The 19,010-nt window shown below is 51.9% G+C and overlaps 1 protein-coding gene across 16 annotated transcripts in view; it reads right to left on the bottom strand.

Annotated features, from left to right (window-relative positions):
- Positions 1-19,010, bottom strand: part of TMEM63C (transmembrane protein 63C) — a 76,520-nt gene that overhangs the window by 24,644 nt on the left and 32,866 nt on the right. For 8 of the 16 annotated variants that reach the window (XR_004228987.1, XR_004228986.1, XR_003309686.1 and 5 more), the window contains 7 exons: positions 18,595-18,657; positions 13,122-13,284; positions 12,499-12,578; positions 11,967-12,048; positions 6,882-6,919; positions 3,772-3,914; positions 2,040-2,088 (listed from right to left, as the gene is read on the bottom strand). Coding sequence is in view for 13 of the 16 variants with exons in the window: in XM_023184762.2 (XP_023040530.1) it covers positions 2,040-2,088; positions 3,772-3,914; positions 6,882-6,919; positions 11,967-12,048; positions 12,499-12,578; positions 13,122-13,271 (542 nt within the window). In the remaining 3 variants the exon portion in view is untranslated. Of the gene's footprint in view, positions 1-2,039; positions 2,089-3,771; positions 3,915-6,881; positions 6,920-11,966; positions 12,049-12,498; positions 12,579-13,121; positions 13,285-13,407; positions 13,554-18,453; positions 18,658-19,010 lie in introns of all 16 variants that reach the window. The other 8 variants (XM_023184754.2, XM_023184745.2, XM_023184823.2 and 5 more) reach the window with 4 other exon arrangements.

A 19,010-nucleotide genomic window follows, 5' to 3' on the forward strand; every position in this document is an offset into this window, starting at 1 on the left:
CTCCCCACAGCCCCCCATCAATCACAGTCTCCCCAGATGCCCCACCCATCACAGGCTCCCCAGAACCCCACCCATCACAGTCTCCCCAGACCCCCCCACCCATCACAGTCTCCCCAGACCCCCACCCACTGCAGTCCCCCTGGACACCTCCCCCACCTATCACAGTCTCCTAGGGCTCCCTGCTCCCTCCTACCCATCACAGTCTCCCCAAATTTCTCCCCATCCATTGCAGTCTTCTCAGACCCTCCCCTCCCACTGACCACAATCTCCCAGGACCCCCCTCTCCCAGCCCACATGCAGTCTTTCCAGGAACACCTTCTTGGAGTCCAGACACTCAGGTGCCTTGGAAGGGGCATCAGTGGTGAGAAGGGGTCTTGCTCCAGCTCATGAGCGGGACGTGTATTGAGTGTTTACTCTGAGCCAGATCCACGTGGGACTTAGTGCATGGTGTGTATTTTCTCACTAGACCCAACCACACACATAGCCATGCATGTGGTTATCTTCACGTGGTTATCTTCACTTCACTCAAAGGGAAATGAGGGTGAGAGAGGGTCGGTGACCCATCCAAGGTCACCGTAGCAGTGGTGCGCTGGGAGGTGAGCCCAGAGCTGCTGAAGAACTTAGATTCATCACTGTAACACCATCCTGCCAGCTGCTGTGGCTCAGGCCCCCATGGTTGCAAAGCAGACCCAGTGAGGAAGAACCTGGGTTACCTGCAGGCCTTGGGGGAGGAGAGCCAGATGGTTTGCAGCACCGCCCCTGGGGTAGGAGAGTCGTGGCACTTGGGCCATGTTTGCCATCCCTGCTTTCAACTCACGTGATGCCATCCCAAAGCATCTGGCTAGGATCGCTACTCAGAAATAGGGCCTACCTTATTCCACATGGTTGGAAGGGAGAAAGGTCACCTTGCTTCAAAAGGTGCCTGGCACCTCACATGCCATTGCCATCTGCTAGATGCCTCCACCCTCAGTTTCCATAGAGGGGCAAGGCTACATGGTCTCTACAGAACACTCCAGCTCTCTGCCAGGATGGAGTCATGGAGATTGATGGCTTTTTGCTGTTCTACTAGAATTCACTTTTTGTTGGGAAGATGTGGGTACTCGGGCCAGCAATGGGCTTTGGGAAGGAGCCGATATCCCTGCTCTGGTTGGCATCCCCAAGGGAGGATATGGTGAAAGCAGAGATGAGAGGATGTCATAGCCCCTTTCCGCTGATTTCAAGTTTGGGTTAAGCCAGTCTGCTCCAAAGTGTATTGCAGGAGAGCAGGGGCAGAGGGACAGGGGTGGGAGGAGGCGAGATGGGGCAGGGGTGTGTGAACCCCACTCACACTGGCTGGAACTGCTTCTGCAGCTTTGTCAGGAATCAGCCAAGCTAGCCTAGACACCTAGGCCATGGCACGGCCCAACAGGGCCGCATTTGGCTCGGGGTAAATCGATATGCCACCAGCCAGGTCGGCTGATGTTGAAACCCACAGGTTCCTGGCCTGTGAGGGGAAGGAGCTTAGAGAGTACGTCCACCAGCCCTTCCCCAGTGATGGACATGGATAAGGACTGAAGCTCAGTGTTGGGGGCACATTGCTTCAGACCCAGGGCCAGTTAATGGCAGAGGTGGGGCATGAGTCTGCTGTGGGACTCTATGAGGGGGACTGTGAGGCCCGTGATTCACTCAGATATATGATGGCTGACTGGAACCTATTGGTGGCAGGAAAATAATCTTCAATCTCTTTCAGCACAGGGCCTCTGCCTCTTGGGATCTGGGTACACTAAGCAAATAGGACCATTTCTCCACGTCTTCATGAGTGGCCAGTTTGGGCAGCTCCACTCATGACAGATGAGGACACAGGGTGTCATCTCACACCAAGAGTCCTGCCCCACCAAGAGGATGCAGCTTCTGGCATCTCACTCAGGACCCGGTTCCCAGGGAAACCAGGCCTTTCTTATCAGCAAAACGGTGCCCATGTTACAAACTGACATGTGAGACCTCCTCCCCAGACCAACACCCCCAGCCAATGGAATGGGAGGTTCAGATCAGGTACCTACTCTGTGGAGACATTGACAATGGTGGTCCGAGCAAAGTGACTGCTCCAGTCTGAAAGAGAAAGAAGTTACTGGCTCCTCCGTTGCTGTGGGGCACCAGAGTTCAAGGTTCCTGGACGAATGCCTGGGGTCTGGAGATGCTTGCCTTTGTCCTCCTCTTCCTTCCGGTTCCCCAGAGCTTGTCCCCAACTTTTAACAAAAACATCAGAGGCCTCTTTTCCCTGGCACTGCTGACTGGGGCTCTCAGGAGGAAAGCGTGAACACTTCTTTGTGTGGTATCTCCAGGGCACGATTGGCGCATAATGGACACCCAGTGAATGCTTGTTGAAGGTACCAGCCATCCAGCCATGAGCAGAACGATGACATTAGCAACACTATCACCACTGGCAATGTCCAGAAAAGGCAACACTGCCTTATTCAGAGGAAATCCTTCTGGCTAGGTGTATTAGTTTGATGGTTCAGATACTCCCTTGTAAAATGTATCTAAAAATCCTGCATGATATTATCACTGCCAACATACCAGCTCTTAGGATGAGACAAGACAAGGACTCGGATGTTACTCTAGTAGTGGAATTTGGTGGCATGGACACTCTGTGTGCTAAACTGAATTAAGGTCTACCTCTGGCCCAGGACAAACAGGTAGAAACCTGGAATCAAGGTAAAGCTGGTTTCCACTGGGGCATTTAAGGTGCTGTTCTGCACCACCCAGTTGTACAGTCTTCATACAGCTCCATTCAGCTTCATGATTCTAAGTGAAATACTACCTGCTATTCATTGAGCATCTACTATGTATATGAAGCACTGTGTAGGTATGTGATCTCCCAATCCCTAAGACAGTTGAGGAAAGTGAAGCTCGGGAGACTGATTTGCCATATACAAGGTTAAATCACATGTTAGCGGCCAGACGCGGTGGCTCATGCCTGTAATCTCAGCACTTTGGGAGGCTGAGGCGGGCGGATCACTGGAGGTCAGGAGTTTGAGACCAGCCCAGCCAACATGGTGAAACCCTGTCTCTACTAAAAATACAAAAATTAGCCAGGCGTGGGGGCAAGTGCCTGTAATCCCAGCTACTCCGGAGGCTGAGGCAGGGGAATCACTTGAACCCAGGAGGCAGAGGTTGCAGTGAGCTGAGATTGTGCCATTGCACTCCAGCCTGGGCGACAATAGCAAAACTCTGTCTCAATAAATAAATAAATTAAGTAACATATTAGCTAGGCAAAGGTATTTTCTGGGGTGCAGGTGTGGGTAAACATTGTGGAGCCCTGATTTTTCTGTTTTGGAAGCCAAGGTCTCATCCACAATACTGTTCTGTCCAAAGGGCTTACCCTCTTCCAATGAGTGGGAGCAGAGGTCCCACAAGACAAATTCTGCACTCAACAGTGTTATGTCCAACAGAGTGGGTTCAGGGATCTTTGCAGTGGGTCACATGTCACAAAAGGGTCCCCAGGAACACCCAGCCAGAGTGGGGCCGTGAATGAACACTCAGTTCCCAACTGAATTAATACTATGTGCCTGCTGTGTGCCAGGCCCTGGGCCAAACCTGTGACAAAGGAGGAATTGTCTCCAGTCTCCACCTGAGAGAAGTGAAGCATGGCTTGTCCAAGTTCACACAACAACAAGCTCCAAGAGGCAGGATTAAAATAGATGTCTAGACCCTCAACCCCAGCCCTGACTGGCTTGCCTGGCTGCCTCTCAGGTCCAGCTGCTGCCCTGGGGCCCACTGAGCTCTGCCTACCCAGAACGGATCCAGTGTAGTTGACGGGCAAAATGATGCCCAGGGAGGGGATGCAGATGATGAGCACGAAGATGATGAGGTGGTACTGGAACACAATGTAGATGCGTGCGTCGTCCCCACACTTGTTAATCAGATCCTCGTCCCTGGAAGAGACACATAGACAAGGACATGCCTCGGGAGCCAGCGTGGTCACCACTTGTTGCAGGGAGGTAGAGGGAAGGGCAGCAAATGATCACCGCCTCCCCAAGTGTTTTTTTTTTTTTTTTTTTTTTTTTTTTTTAATATTGCCCTATATCTCAAAGCCTCTGTTATCCCTGAAGTATACCTTAACTGAATTTCACAGACATATCAAAGATAGGGGCTCTGTTACAGATACACACTCAGGAATCCAGAAACACTCTTGAAATAGAGCGTTCATTCATCCTTTTATTACTTCTTCAAACATTTTGAGTGGTTGCTATGGTACAGCCTTACCACCAGACAAAGCATTCGTGGTATTGAGAGGCAGCCTATTAGGAAAAAAGGAACACCTGAAACCCATGATGAGATAATGAGCTATCACTCCACACTGCCAGATTTGCCAAAGTTGGAAAGTTGGACAACACTAAGTGTTGGTGAGAGTGTGGGGCATTGGGAGCTCTCCTGTTCTCATGGGTGTATACACTGGCCCAGTTACACTGGAGAACAGTTGGTATTATCTACTGAAATGGAAATCATGCACATTCTATGATCTAGCGATTCCACTCCTAGGTTTACACCCAACAGAAATGCACAACATGTGTACCCAGAGCCATGTATAAAAATTTCATAGATGCATTACTTGTAACATCCTCAAACTGGAAACAACTTACATGTCTATCAAGGTGAAATGGACACAAGAAATGTGATATATAAATCATGAAATACTATACAGTAGTGGTCCCCAACTTTTTTGGCACCAGGGACCAGTTTTGTGGAAGACAATTTTTTCCATTGTTTCTGTAGTCACTGCCCCAGTTCAGGTCACCAGCACCTCCCACCTCAACTATTGGAATAGCCTCTTTAACTGCTCACTTTGACTTTGGACTTTCTCTAAGGCCATTCACTCTCCACACTTCTGCCTAAACACATATATCGTTTTGACTTTCCTGCTTGAAAATACTAATTGACTCCCTACTGTTTCTAGATGAAAGCCCAAGATTCTCAGTATGCCAGTCAAGATCCCAGCTGAGGCCCAATGCGGTGGTTCATGCCTGTAATCCCAGCACTTTGAAAGACTGAGGCAGGTGGACCACCTCAGGTCAGGAGTTCGAGGCCAGCCTGGCCAACATGGTGAAACCCCGTCTTTACTAAAAATACAAAAATTAGCAGGGCATAGTGGCGCGTGCCTGTAATCCCAGCTACTCAGGAGGCTGAGGTAGGAAAATTGCTTGAACCCAGGAGGCGGAGGTTGCAGTGAACTGAGGCTGTGCCACTGCACTCCAACCTGGGCGACACAGAGAGACTCTGCCTCAAAAAAAAAAAAAAAAAACCCAACGGATCCTTCCAGCCCAATCTTTTACCCTCCCCTGCCACATCTACCATGAAATCTTGCTTCTGTCCACACCAGATTTACCATGTCTGGGTACACCCTACTCATCTCTGCAACAAACTGGCTCACACAGTCCTTTACTTCTTTTTTTTTTCTTTTCTGAGATGGATTCTCACTCTGTCACCCAGGCTGGAGTGCAGTGGCATGATCTCGGCTCGCTGCAAGCTCCGCCTCCCGGGTTCACACGATTCTCCTGCCTCAGCCTCCCGAGTAGCTGGGACTACAGGTGCCTGCTACCATGCCCAGCTAATTTTTTGTATTCTTAATAGAGATGGGGTTTCACCGTGTTAGTCAGGATGGTCTCTATCTCCTGACCTTGTCATCCGCCCACTTCGGCCTCCCAAAGTCCTGGGATTACAGGCGTGAGCCACCGCGCCCGGCCACAGTCCTTTACTTCTGATGTGCCCTCCACATCCCACATCGCACCTATCGAAACTCTTCCTGTCCTCTAATGCCTAGCTCAAAACTGTACTTTTCCAGTTGGAATTCATTTATCTCTTCCCCAGATGCTCTCTGCACAGCAATTATAACCCTCCCATTCTGAATTCTACGAAGGGAGTCTTGTTCACCTTTATTTCTCCAATCAGATCGCATGCGTTTGTGCATGCGGACTCTGCTTGACTTATTGCTGCTCAGTAAATGCATTAAACTGTCTTCTATGACGCTGCTCTCAAGGGGTGCTGGATGCACAGTGCAATGCCCTGCCTTCCTGCTTTCCCAGATGCTGAGTCCCTGATAGAGGGGCCTCCATGATAGGAGTCTTTGGGTAAGGGTGGGGTGGAGGGGTTTTAAGGATGGGCAGGACAGGACAGATGGAGCACATTGAGGGAGAGCCCATGAGTATGTGGGGTCTGAGGTGGAGGAAGAGCTGTGTGCACACATGCACGTGTGTGTGCGTATATGTATGAGGGTGCACGCGTGTATGCCTATGCAGTGGGAACATAGAGTTCTGGTAAGTGTCTGCGCTGCTGAAGCGTCTGGTTGGTGTTGAGGAATCAGGAGAAAATAGGTAACTTGAGGTCGGCTTGCAGGAGAAAACGGGTGACTTGGGGTCTGCTTGCTTGCAAAGTGGGGTCTGGCATTCAAGAAACCCAGAAGGTGAGGTGGGCAAGGGCTGCCCCGCTGCTCTCCAGGCACTGAGGCCGAGAGAAGCCTGCCCTTCTGCCCGATGTGTTTGCTTGGGCAGAAGGGTGAACACATGATACGCTGAATGATGTTCACAGAAATCAAGCAGATAGCACAAAGGAAGGATTTCTTTTTCCTCGTGTGGGGTTCACAGAAGCATTTCTATAAGCATGTGAGTAATGATTCAGCTATTAAAAGTGGTCCTTCCCTGAGGGGCAGTGGGCTGTGCCCAGTTCCCACTTCACCAATTGTCACCCAGGAAAGCATCCTTCACTGGTGATGGGCCGAGGTGGTGGGGAGGGTGTGGAGTTCAGGCCCTGTCATCCCAGGCTGGGGGCTGCTAACTTTTCCAGGAGCCTCCACCCCCTATCCCCGAGGCAACACGGTTACAAGCTCACAGAGCCCGGGCACTTACTTCATGGTTATGCTGTTGAAGAACCAGGAACAGAAGCCCTGGGGGGAAAGGAGAGAAACTGTGAGAAAACTCAGGCCCTGGCCCGCCCTGCCCAGCTCTGGGAACCCAGGCGGCCGGGTCATCTGAGGCAGCCGCGGCAGTGTCCGGGGCCTCCTTCCTGGGAAAAAGAGTCTGAAGGCTCAGTTGGGAACCAGGGACTGTGGAGGGAGATGCTTCCTTGGAAATGAGGGGACATCTCTGCCTTCCTGTTATAGGAAATGGGGTTTAGAAGGTGACTCTTGAACTGAAGGGGGAGAAGTGACTCCTTCTGGGGTGAACATCTGTCGCTCTCTGTCCGTCCTTCATGCTTCCTTCCGGAGATGCCCTTCCCTGGATGCGTGTGGTCCAGTGGGCTCCTACTCCTACTCTGTCCAAGTGGGAATTTGCCTCCAGTGACTGACTGGCCAATGGGAACTTTACCCAAGTGGGGCCAATTAAAATTTCCTTAAGGAAGCCAGGCATGGTGGCTCACACTCTTAATCTCAGCAGCTCAAGAGGCTGAGGCAGGTGGATCACTTGAGCCCAGGAGTTTGAGTCCAGCCTGGGCAACACAGCAAGACCCCACTTATTAAAATAAAGAAAAAAATCCCTTAAGGAGACTGATATGGGTGTTGCAAGGGAGAAGGTCTCTTTCCCTCTGAATTCCTGCACCTCAGTAAACATCATGAAGCCTGGAGTGGTTTGGTGGCATCTTTGATGCCATGTGCTGAGGGTACTGTCCTGTTGATACCTTTCTCTTGGGATCTTGCTGTCTAGAGTTTCTGGGTGGTGAGGAAAGGTGGCCTCAGCCATGGGGAGACTGGTGGGGGACTAGAGTTGTCTTTGGAATGGGGTGTAAGAGCGGGGGCTAGGGCCTGCAACTCTAAAAGCTGCCAGCTCTGGTAGCTGGTGAAGTTACCCTGGTGCCTCCTTCCTTCTGGGATCCCAGAGGACTTAGCAAAACCTTGCACAAGGTTACAGGTCTAGAATGACTCCATCTGGGTCATGTGCACTTCTGTGAACCAGGCAGACCTCTTGACTGACAGTCCTCTGGAACCACATGGACTGGGGAAGAGGTGTTTCCCAAAAGGAAGCAACTATCAGCCAACCTGACACAGGGAAGGAGACTTAGAAGGTGGGCCTTAGGCCAAGGAGAGCAAAGGACATCTGTTTCTTTTTTGCCTTTTCTCATTGCTTCCTTTTGAGAAGGCACAAAAGAAACAGCAGTCCCTTGCTCCCCTTGGCATAAGTCCCACCTTCTAAGGCCCCTTCCCTGTGTTGGGTTGGCTGATGGTGACAATGGCCAATCGGTGGGTGTTCATGGCAGGATATTCCTCCAGCTATATCCTGGGGAGCTAAATTAAGGATAAAGGTTCAGGTGTTTTGAGTCAGAGCAATGAAGGGGAATAGCATGCTGGTGGCAGCAGCAGTGGGGAGCATCCCAGAGAGGGGTAACTAGCAAGGCAGAGCTGGGCCGAGAGAGGTCCAGTCACCCCTCCTGCATGGAGAGTCTGTCTCCACGGCCCAGCTGGGCAAACAGGGTGTGACTGACTAAGGGAACAAGTAGCTTTCTTTTCTTTTTTTTTTTTTTTTTGAGACAGAGTCTTGCTCTGTCACCCACGCTGGAGTGCAGTGGTGTGATCTACGCTCACTGCAAGTTCCACCGCCTCCCGGGTTCCCGCCATTCTCCTGCCTCAGCCTCCTGAGCAGCTGGGACTACAGGCACCTGCCACCACGGCTGGCTAATTTTTTTGTATTTTTTAGTAGAGACGGGGTTTCACCGTGTTTACCAGGATGGTCTTGATCTCCTGACCTCATGATCCACCTACCTCGGCCTCCCAAAGTGCTGGGATTACAGGTGTGAGCCACCACGCCCGGCCATAAGTAGCTTTCTTGATGGTCCCTCATGATTAGGCACCACTGGGGACACACCTTCCTGGGAATGTGTTTCTGCCCCTTCCACTACAGGTGCACAGGTGTATACTAGAATAGACAGAGGATGGGTCATCCACCAAAGGGCAGAGGTCATGAGTAGAAGCATGGCCGTGAATATCCCGTATGGATATCTCTCTCTGTGTGCGCGCGCGTGCGCGCGCACACACACACACACACCCTCCCTCCCCTGAGTACCCGTTGTGGCTCTGAAGGCATAAACCATTCAGAAAGTTCAGCAGCTGAACAGCCACATGAGAGGCAGACACAGGGCTGCAGTTCCCAGGAGCCAGCTCAGCTGATGTGACAGAGCGACAGCTGTCAGTTCACTTCGCCTGTCTGAGCTCCCACCACCTGGGGGTAACAATGCCTGACCCAAATTGCTCAGGGAACCATGGTGAGACCCATTTTCTTCACCCACACCACCTGGCCCTGGCTGAAGTCTCCCCACCCTGGCTGGACACTGTGGGGGCCGCCTCACTGAACTCTCTGTTCCCCATTTAATTTAATTTATGCCTTCTTCAGTTTGCTGCCACAGGGATTTATCTTCTAGACTTTTAAAAATAAAACTTTTTTTTTCTGTCATTGTAACAAGAAAAAAAATCAAAGTGACGTTTCTAAAAGTAAAGCTGCGAGCCACATTGCAAGGTAGGTGTTGCTGCCCTTTTTCTACCTAGGAAGCCTCCAAAAGATGAAGTCACTTGTCTGAGGCTCTGCACTTTGGAGAGGGCAGATCCTAGCAAGTAAAGGACCCAGCCTCTCGAGGGATGACAATGGAAGGAATGTAGCTCCACTTACATAGCACAGCTGACAAATACGCATCAGATGCTAAGTACGTGGCAGGCTGGATTGGACGTGGGGTGCAGTGATGAGCAAATCCAAGTTCACGGCTTGTGGAAACAGACACACTAGACTGATCTCGCAGATGAGGGATGGTTACAGACAGGGTTAAAAATGTTAAACAGAAGGAATGCATTTTCTGTGGCTATATAACAAGAGATCTGGACCCAGGAAGGGTGGTCAGGGCTCCCTGCGGAAGTATGCTTCAGCTGAAATCTCAACAAAAGGTGAGCGACTCCGAGAAGGGCCACTGGGGAAGGGGGAGAGGGAAGAGCCTGGGAAAGGACTGGTGGAGGGAAGCAGGTGGCCCTATTGAGAAACTAAAAGGTGGACCCATGTGGCGGGGATAGGGGAGTTGGGAGGAGTAAGGGAGGATGGACCAAACTACCAGGCCACGGCACAGCATCTATAATTGATTCCACGGGCCCTGGGAAGACAGTGAAGGTCTCTGCAGCGGAAAATATGTCCCCAGGCAGGGGAATCTCTCTGGATGCAGATGGAAAATGGATAAGGGCCCTAGAGTGTGGACTTAGAGGGATCAGTTAGAGCTACTGCAGTTGTCCAGGCAAAAGGCTGATGGAGGCCTGGACCAGGGAATGGTAGGAGGGAAGGAGAGAAAGAAAACGGGGAAGGTCAAAGCAACACAACGTGGAGACACATTGGCCATGCTCGGGGTCCTGGGTAAGAGGGAGAGGAGACCCTGGGGAGGACGGTGGGGGGTCTGAGACCAAGGTCACAGGAACAGGTGGGTGTGGTGGGATATCATGAAATGTTTTGGACAAATGGAACCCCAAATGACCACAATATCCATGTGGAGGTATTTTGAAAGACATTGAATAAATCGGCCTGGGGCCCAGTGAGAGGATTAGCTGGAGACAGGAATTTAAAAGTTTATGTGTAGAGATGGCGAAGGAAGTCATCAGTGTGGGCGTCACTGCCTAGGAGTCAGGGCGAGGGGAAGGGTATGGGATCAGCTGGTTGAGGAGACTCCCAGTGTGGAAGAGAAGCCTGCAAAGGAGACACAGTAGGAGCAGACAGAGAGCTAGAAGGGAAACCCAAAGAATGTGACGTCACCTATGCAAGGGAGAACACCCGTGCAAGAGAGAAAGACGGTCTAGGGGGTCGGACGTTTTGGAGAACACAGGCGAGATGTGAACTGAGAAAAGTACATTGGATTTAGTGGCGGGGCGAACCACTGCTGACCTTCAGGGTTGTCTGGGTGGAGTGATGGACAGGAGCTCACATTTGAGGAGGTTGAGGCGTGAGCGAGAGAGGAGGTATGGGTGGGAGGGGAGGCGTGAATGGGAGGGGGGCATGAGTGGGAGGGGAGGCGTGAGTGGGAGGTGAGAGGGGAGGGGAGGCAGGACATAAGTGGGAGGCAGGGCTCGTGAGTGGCAGGGGAGGCATGAGTGGGAGGCAGGACATGAGTGGGAGGCGGGGCTTGAGTGGCGGGGAGGCGTGAGTGGGAGGTGGAGTGTGAGAGAGGAGGCATGAGTGGGAGGCGGGGCGTGAGTGGGAGGGGAGGGGGGGGTGACCGCAGCATGGGCCACTGTCAGAAGTTCAGCTGTGTGTGGGGGTGGGGAGGGAGGACGTTCTCAGGGCGCCCTCTCAAAGTATTCAGGGCCCCACTGAAATGTCACCACTGCCCAAGACCATCCCTGACCTCCCCTGTGCCGCAGATCCCCCTTGTTCTCCACTGTGCCTTATCACCAGTCTATGTGCTTCTGTCTGCTCGTCTCCCCTGCCCGGGGAAGACAGTGCCATGAGGCAGGACTTGGTCCCCAGCTCCCAGTCCAGTGGCTGGCAGACAGCAGGTGCTTCCCAGCAAGTGGCTGAAGGGCTGGTCTTCGCCAGGGAAGGCGAGGAAGCAGCAGACTGCGCTCCACTAAACAAGGCTGGGGAGCCTGAGGCTGAGGGAATCCCTGCCAGATGACTAGAATCTTCTATGTGAAATGGGAGGTGAGGCCTTGACTCAGAGTCAGAGGCGAGGACATGGGCAGGACAGGACTGTGAGAAGGGTTGGAGATTTGAGCAGAGAAGACAAATTAATGTTAAAAATCTCTCTAAGATGTTTCAGTTAGTTAACACTTACTTGGCACCCTAGTAGTAGGTATGGTCAATATCTCCATCTTTTAGGTGGGGAAACTGAGTCTGGGGGAGGCTGAGGAATTTGGAAGTGGTTGAGCCCGGCTGATTGCAAATCCCCAGGGTCTGAGCCATGCTTCTCCCAGTGCACACCACGCCCGCCTGCCCAGCGCCAGGACTCCCCCTGCCTGGACCGCTACCAGCACTCACCTTGTCTCTGCGTTCCATCTCCAAGGAAGTCTCCGAGGGAGAAGTCTTCTCGCTCTGCTCCCCATAGATCAGCGAGGTCAGGCTGCCAGCCAGGGACGGGGCAGGGAGGTAAGAAAGGAAAGAAAAGGTCCCAGCTGCCTGCCCTGCTCCCTCTCCACTCCCTGGCTGAGGGCTGCCCTCTGCTCTGCAAGGGGCAGGCAAGCCTCAGCTCCTTTGCTGAGCACACAGCTCTGGGCACAGACAGCAATTGCCCCGTGCCAGGTGCACCAGGCATCCTGGGAGTCCAGTCACGTGATCCAGAAAGTCTAAGACCAGAGAAGAACATGGCCTTGTGCCCAGGGATGGCTGCCCTCCAGGTCCCCTTCCTGCAGGGAGGGCAGAGCAGGGGCAGAGGCCACCTGCTGGCGAGACACCTGCTGCAGCTTGGGCGCTGGGCAGAGCCGCGTCCTGACCATGGCAGCAGGTTCTCCCCAAGGGGGCAGCAGGTTCTCCCCAAGGGGGCAACAGCTTACCCATCTCGACCCCTCCTCACCTGTCATTGTGTATCAGCAGAGCCAGGCGCCCATAGTCCCACGCAGCTTTCCGGAGGAAGGAGTAAACCACAAGGACGAGCTACAGGCCAGGAAAAGCAATGTGGGGTGGGAGAGTTCATGGATCCCTTCCCCTTGGCTGGCCCCCCGCATTCCCTTGGGGGAGACCCTGTCCCTAACGTCCCCAGGGAGCTCCTCCACTAGAAGGTGAGCTCTGTTGGAGTAGGGGCCATTCCTTTCAACTCTGGGTTGCCAGTGCCCAGCAGCTGCTGGGTACAGAGTGGACGTTCAGAGTTCACTGAATGAAGGAGCTGGCGGTATGTTCAGAACTATGGGACCAGAATGTGCCTTGAAGACCTCAGCAGTGAGAAACAGGAGGGAAGGCCAGGTGGACCTTTGGACAATGATGCATGGAAGAGAATCCCAGGAATTCTGCCTGTTCCTCCAGCCTCTTCTTTCCGAGGCCCACCTACCCAGGCCACCCTGGGCAGGACTGACATTCAGGTAGTTTGTATCACTGTGGCTGTTGTCCATTTGGACAACTGGGTCCCCCACTGCGTCACCTGTGAAAGTTCAACCCTGTCTGAGGCTTTACTGTCTGCCTCCTGCAGTGCCCAAGACTCACCACCCACAGGGCGATGTTGAGGCACAGCACGGTGGGGACACCCCCGAAGGGCTGCCCCTGGAGGACGGTGCTCCGAGACTGGAAGCATTCGTCCACCGTCATGTTCTTTAACCTTCCCCCTGTACTCAGTTCCTCCGGTGAGGCAGACATCGTTGGAGGTTCCCTGGGGAACAGAGGGCGTCCAGGTCAGACACAAAGATTCCCTTGCATTTTGCAAAACACAGAAGCCTGATGGGGAGTTGTGGATGGGCACTGAGTGCCTTGGCCAGGCTGGGCCACTCCATACCCAAGACAGGAAGATCAGCCCACGAGACGGCACACAGCCCTGTCCTGCAAGAGAACAGCTGCCTCACACCCAGGGCCGGATGACAGACTGGCTCTGGTTTCCTGGGAGAGTTCTTATTTTGTACCACTGGATCCCTGGAACGAGAGCTGTAAAATGCACATCCAAATGGGTCTTTCCAGTTCTACCTTGGGAAGTTTTTCTTGTATATAAATGAACAAATCTCACAAAGGTGGGTCAGACCCTGGCGTGGAAATGTTCATGTTGGAAGTCAAAACCGCTGTGTTCACGGAACGCCCGTGCAGATAGGGCTCAGTGACAACCATCTCTGCATTCAACAATCTCTGATCCAGTCACCATCCAGCCATGGTAAGGGCCATAGCTCTTAGGGGATGCAGTGCCTGGCACGTGCAGTGACTCAAGAAAGGCCCTTGTCTTTTTTTTTTTTTTTTTTTAACTTCTGTGGGTACATAGTAGTTGTATATATTTGTGGAGTACCTGAGATGTTTGATACAGGCATGCAATGAGATATAAGCACATCAGGATAAATGAGGTATCCATCCTTTTGAGCATTTATCCTTTGGGTTACAAACAATCCAATTATACTCTGTTAGTTGCTTTAAAGTGTACAATTAAATTATTTTTGACTATAGTCACCCTGCTGTGCTAGTGAATACTAGGTCTTATTCATTCTGTTTTTTTGTACATATTAAGCATCCCCACTCCCCACGACCCCCATACCCTTCTTAGCCTCTGGTAACCATCCTTCTACTCTCTATCTCCATGGATTCAATTGTTTTAATTTTTTGCTCCCACAAATAACTGGGAATATGTGGAGTTTGTTATTTCTATGCCTGGCTTAGAAAGGTCTCTGTCTTCCAGGCATTTGAACTAGGGAGACCAGCACCTGCCCAGGGACCTGAGCCAACTCCGCGAGCCTGAACATTCTGGGGAGACACCAATGCAGAGCCTGCCATCCCTGGCATCACATTCTTCAGGCATGGATTAGAGTGGGAAGGGCGGGTGAAAATGGGAGGTGTCCAGTAGCTACTTGAACTTATCTGCAAGGTAGTTGTTCTCTTAAAAGACCATTCATTTTGCCTTCAGACCTCACCTCTACCTGGAAACCCCTCACTTCCATTCAAGCAAAGTAGACTCATTCATCCATTCATTGATGCATTTGAATATTTGGTGAGCAACTGCTTTATGCTAGACAAATGCACCAGTGAACAAGATAAATAAAAACCCCTCCCTTGTGGGATTCCACTGGGGAGACAAAGTGGAGGGATGCAGGTGAGGTTAGAATTGTAAAGGGGTGATTGGGGAAGGCCTCGCTGAGAGAATGACATTTGAGCAAGGACTTGAGGGAGTGAAGCATGCAGTTGCAGGGGAAGAGCACTTTAAGCGGAGAAGAGGCCCTGGGCTTGGAGCTTGCCCGGAGAGCTGGGGAAGCGAGCAGATCAGTGGGCTGCACAGGGCAGGGTGAAGGGCATGGGGAGTGAGCCATGGAGTGAATTAAAACGACTTTCTTTTTTTTTTTTAAGAGAGAGAGACTTGCTCTGTCACCCAGGCTGGAGTGCGGTAGCACGGTCCTAGCTCACTGTAGCCCCCAATTCCTGGGCTCAAGCAATATTAAAGAGTAGCTGGGACTACAGGTGCATGCCACCACACCAGGCTAATTCTTAACATTTTTTAATAGAAACAAGGGTCTCACTATGTTGCCCAGGCTGGTCTCAAACTCCTGACCTCAAGTGATTCTCCTGCCTTGGCCTCCCAAAGTGCTGGGATTACAGGCACGAGCCGCTGCACCAGGCCCACAATAACATGATTTAATGAGAACTCTTTGATCCTCATATGGAGACTAGGTGAGGGAGCAGGAGGGGTAAACAAGCAGAGAAGCAGACGTGGAGAGCTCAGCCAGGGTCCGAGCAGGAGACAATGGTAGCCTGGACTGGGATGGGCGCAGTGGAGGTGGGAGATGTGCTCAGATTTTGGAAATATTCTGAATGTGGAACCAACAAGATTTGCCGGTAGATTGGATAGGGGATGTAAAAGAGTGAGAGGAGTCAAGGATGACTCTCAGGTTTTTGGCCTGAGCCACTGGAAGATAGAGTTGCTGTTATGGAATGGGAGAGGCAGAAAGTGCAGGATGGAAATGGACAGTGGAGGGGGAGTGGGTGCAGGGGTGCGACCAGGAGTGGGGGTTTGGAACATGCTAAGTGGAGATGGGGAACAGAGAGTTGGAGAGGTGAGTCTGCAGTTCCGAAGAGACTGGAGACGAAAAATTTGAGACAAAAGCCACCAGCATAGCGACAACTCTTCGAGGCAAAGGCCTGAATTACAGAAGAGAATGTAGCGGGAGGAGAGATCCAAGGTGGGACCCTTGGGTGCACCAATATCTACAGGGCAGGGGAGGAGAAAACAGAAGGAGACTGAGAAGCAGCAGCCAGGGAGGAAGGAGGAAAAGCAGGAGAGGGTGGTGTCCTGGGTTGAATGAAGACAATGTTTCCAGGAGGAGGGAGGAATCAGTGTTGATGTGGTCAAGAAAGATGACAACTGTGAATGATCCATGGTCTCTCTCTCTCTCTCCCCCCCGCTTCCTTTCTCTCTCTCTCTCTCCTTCCTCTCTCTCTCTTTTCTTTCTCTCTCTCTCTCCTTCCTTTCTCTCTCTCTCTCTTTCACTTGAGGCATGAGCCACTGCACCTGGCCAAATTAGCCATGGTTTAAGCCATGTACAAGTGGCCAGACTGGAATAGGCTCCAGAGAGAATGACAGGAGAGGAACTGGAGCCAGTGGGCAAAAACAGCTCTCTGGAAGAGTAATTGGAGGTGAAAGTGGTTAAGATGGGAGAAATAACACATTATATAGCGGTGGGAATGATTCAGTAGAAGAAGTAGGAGGAGGCGGGAACTGCTGGAGCAAAGTGAGACTGTGAGAGGGTTGGGAACTAGTGCACAGTGGAGATGTTTGCTGAGAGCCAGGCTGTTGGCTGGGTGAGCGTGAGGGAAGGCAGCACACATGCCCAGGTGCTGGCTGGTCCCAGGGGTGGCAGCAGGAGCCAGTGAGTGTTCTGTCCTTACTGCTTCTAGTTTCTTTTTTTTGAGACAGAGTCTCACTCTGTTGCTCAGGCTGTAGTGCAGTGGCGCCATCTTGGCTCACAGCAACCTCTGCCTCCAGGGTTCAAGTAATTCTGCTACCTCAGCCTCCTGAGTAACTGGGACTATAGGTGCCCACCACCACACCTGGCTACATTTTGTATTTTTAGTAGAAATGGGATTTTGCCATATTGGCCAGGCTGGTCTTGAACTCCTGATCTCAGGTGACCCACCCACCTCGGCCTCCCAAAGAGCTGGGATTACAGGCATGGGCCCCCATGCCCAGCTTTGCTTCAAGTTTCTCAGTAAAAGAAGGAATGAGGTCTCAGCGCAGTGTGAGGTGGTGGTGGTGGGCGGATGTTGGATGTTTGGGGACAGGAAAAAAAGGTAGAAATAGAAGTCTAGGGGAATGAGAGAGGATGGATTAGGGAAATGGAGCAGGATTGCCAGGCAACAGTGGGGCCCATGGAGGCTCATGATCTTGAATTGATGAGAGCAGTCAGACTTGCTATGCTGGATTCACCCGTATGGTTGCAGGTGTGGAAGACTTAGTTGGGGTAGAGGTTTCCCCAAGCAAGTATGAGCATAAGACAAGAGGGCTGATGGTGTAGCATGTGAATAATTGTAATGATTTGCCATGGAATTTGAGCCAAGAGAGAAATAAGATGCAAGATGGGTGAGGACCAGGGAAAGGTTCTGGAGTTCCAAGGGGAGGTAGAATTGTGGACGACTAGTGGGTGCAGAGCAGAGGGAGTTGCACTCAGAAAGTGGGATGTTGGGATGCTTGGTGCTGAGATGAAAGAGATTCCAGCTATTGGTGGTGATCGGGTCTCGGGCATGACCATGGGAGTGAGCAGTTGAGTATCAGAAGGATCATCTTTGTGGAGATGGGAACGTAGACATCAGCAAGAATGAAGACAGGAAAAGCACTGGGGAGACAGTGAGGGGGGAAGGGGAGAGTAGCCTGGGGGACTCCTTAATGACTAACAAGATGTCTAGGCTGACACCTGTGGGTCCAAGACAGGGGGCTTTAGAAAGCAGGGAGGAAGAGTCTCAGTGTTGCCAAGGGGAACAAGAAAGACATGTCTCCATCCCCAGGCCAGTGGTGTTGGCGGGGAAGCAGGAACCACCTCTGAGAGGGTGGTAAGGGAAGCTGGGCTGGGGAGACTCCCAGTCAGAAGGTGAGGAGACTGAGGAGCTGGGGATGCTTCAGAGGATTATGGGGTCCACGACCCCGAATCTCAGCTCTAACGCTCACTCATCGCTCATCGGGTGACCTTGAGCAAGGCACTTATAGTCTCCATGCCTCACTTTACTCCTCTGTAAAGTGGAAATGGCAACAGCCATTAGTACCCACTTCACACGACTCTTAAGAGGAGTGAGTTAGGATGTGTTCATCTTGTAGAACAATGCCTGGAACACAGGGAGCATCACATAAATATTTGCAAAATGAAGAATGGAGATCCAGGGGGCACCATGGAAAGGTTCCAGAAGCTGGGGAGGGCTGAGAGATGGGGATGGAGCAGGAATGAAGGTAAAGGGATTGAAGCAGGGGATGGGAGGTAGCCTGGGAGTCTGGGCTGCTTGCGCTCACTCACAGAACCTGCGATGGAGGGCCTGAGAGTAGTCCTGGAAAAGGAAGGGGTGCACAAAACTCTTCCCACTCCCACTCTCCAGATTAGCATCTAGCAGGATCCGGGAGTCTCTTGCCTGTCTTTCTCAGTTTCCCTAATTCCTGCTCCATCGAGCTCTGCCTAGGCCACCCATGGTGTTCTTGTTTCTACCCCAGCTGGCTAATTAACTCACTCACTAGCACGTTTAGCCAAATGCAAACTCATAATAGTTACATCGAACACAGTACACTTTAATGGCATGCCTTCTGCCAAAGCATCAGAGTAGCGGCCAATGGTAATTTCTAGGGTCTCTTGGAGGGAGAAGCTGGCATCTGAGCTACCTCGGGCTCTAGGTCAGCTATGGCAGGAGGCTGCAGTTCTGCTGGTGGTCACTGGGAGGAGCCCGCGCTAAGGAAGAGGGCAGGGGAAGGTGAAGGAAAGGCGATCCTGCGGGTGGAGAGGCCTGGGGAGACTTTTCCCACCTGAGTCACTTCTCCAGTGAAGGTCCACGTCAGGCCCAGAGGCTCCCCTCAGCTACGGGGCTGCTGCAAAAGAACAAAATATGGTGGAGAGACTACAAGACTTATAGACCCAGGAACTCCCTTGCCAAGCAGCACCCTCCTTCAGGGCCCCTTTAGTCATCTTTATGCTCAAATGCACATCCTTTATTAGAGCTCTGCTTTGCAAATAGTTTCTCCTGGTCTATTGCTTTTCTGTTCATTTTCTTGATGGTATCTTTTGAAGTGCAGAAGTTTTGAATTTTGACAAAGTGACCAAGCCGAGATATGAAGGGGGTGTAGGAGTTAGTCCTGTGCAATGGGAAAGCCTGGGCAGAGGCACCCATATTGGCAAAGACCCAGAGGGAAGGCTGAACATAATGTTTTGAGGAAGTGAAAAT

Source organism: Piliocolobus tephrosceles, chromosome 6 (assembly GCF_002776525.5).
Source record: "Piliocolobus tephrosceles isolate RC106 chromosome 6, ASM277652v3, whole genome shotgun sequence".
NCBI classification, from domain to species: Eukaryota; Metazoa; Chordata; class Mammalia; order Primates; family Cercopithecidae; genus Piliocolobus; species Piliocolobus tephrosceles.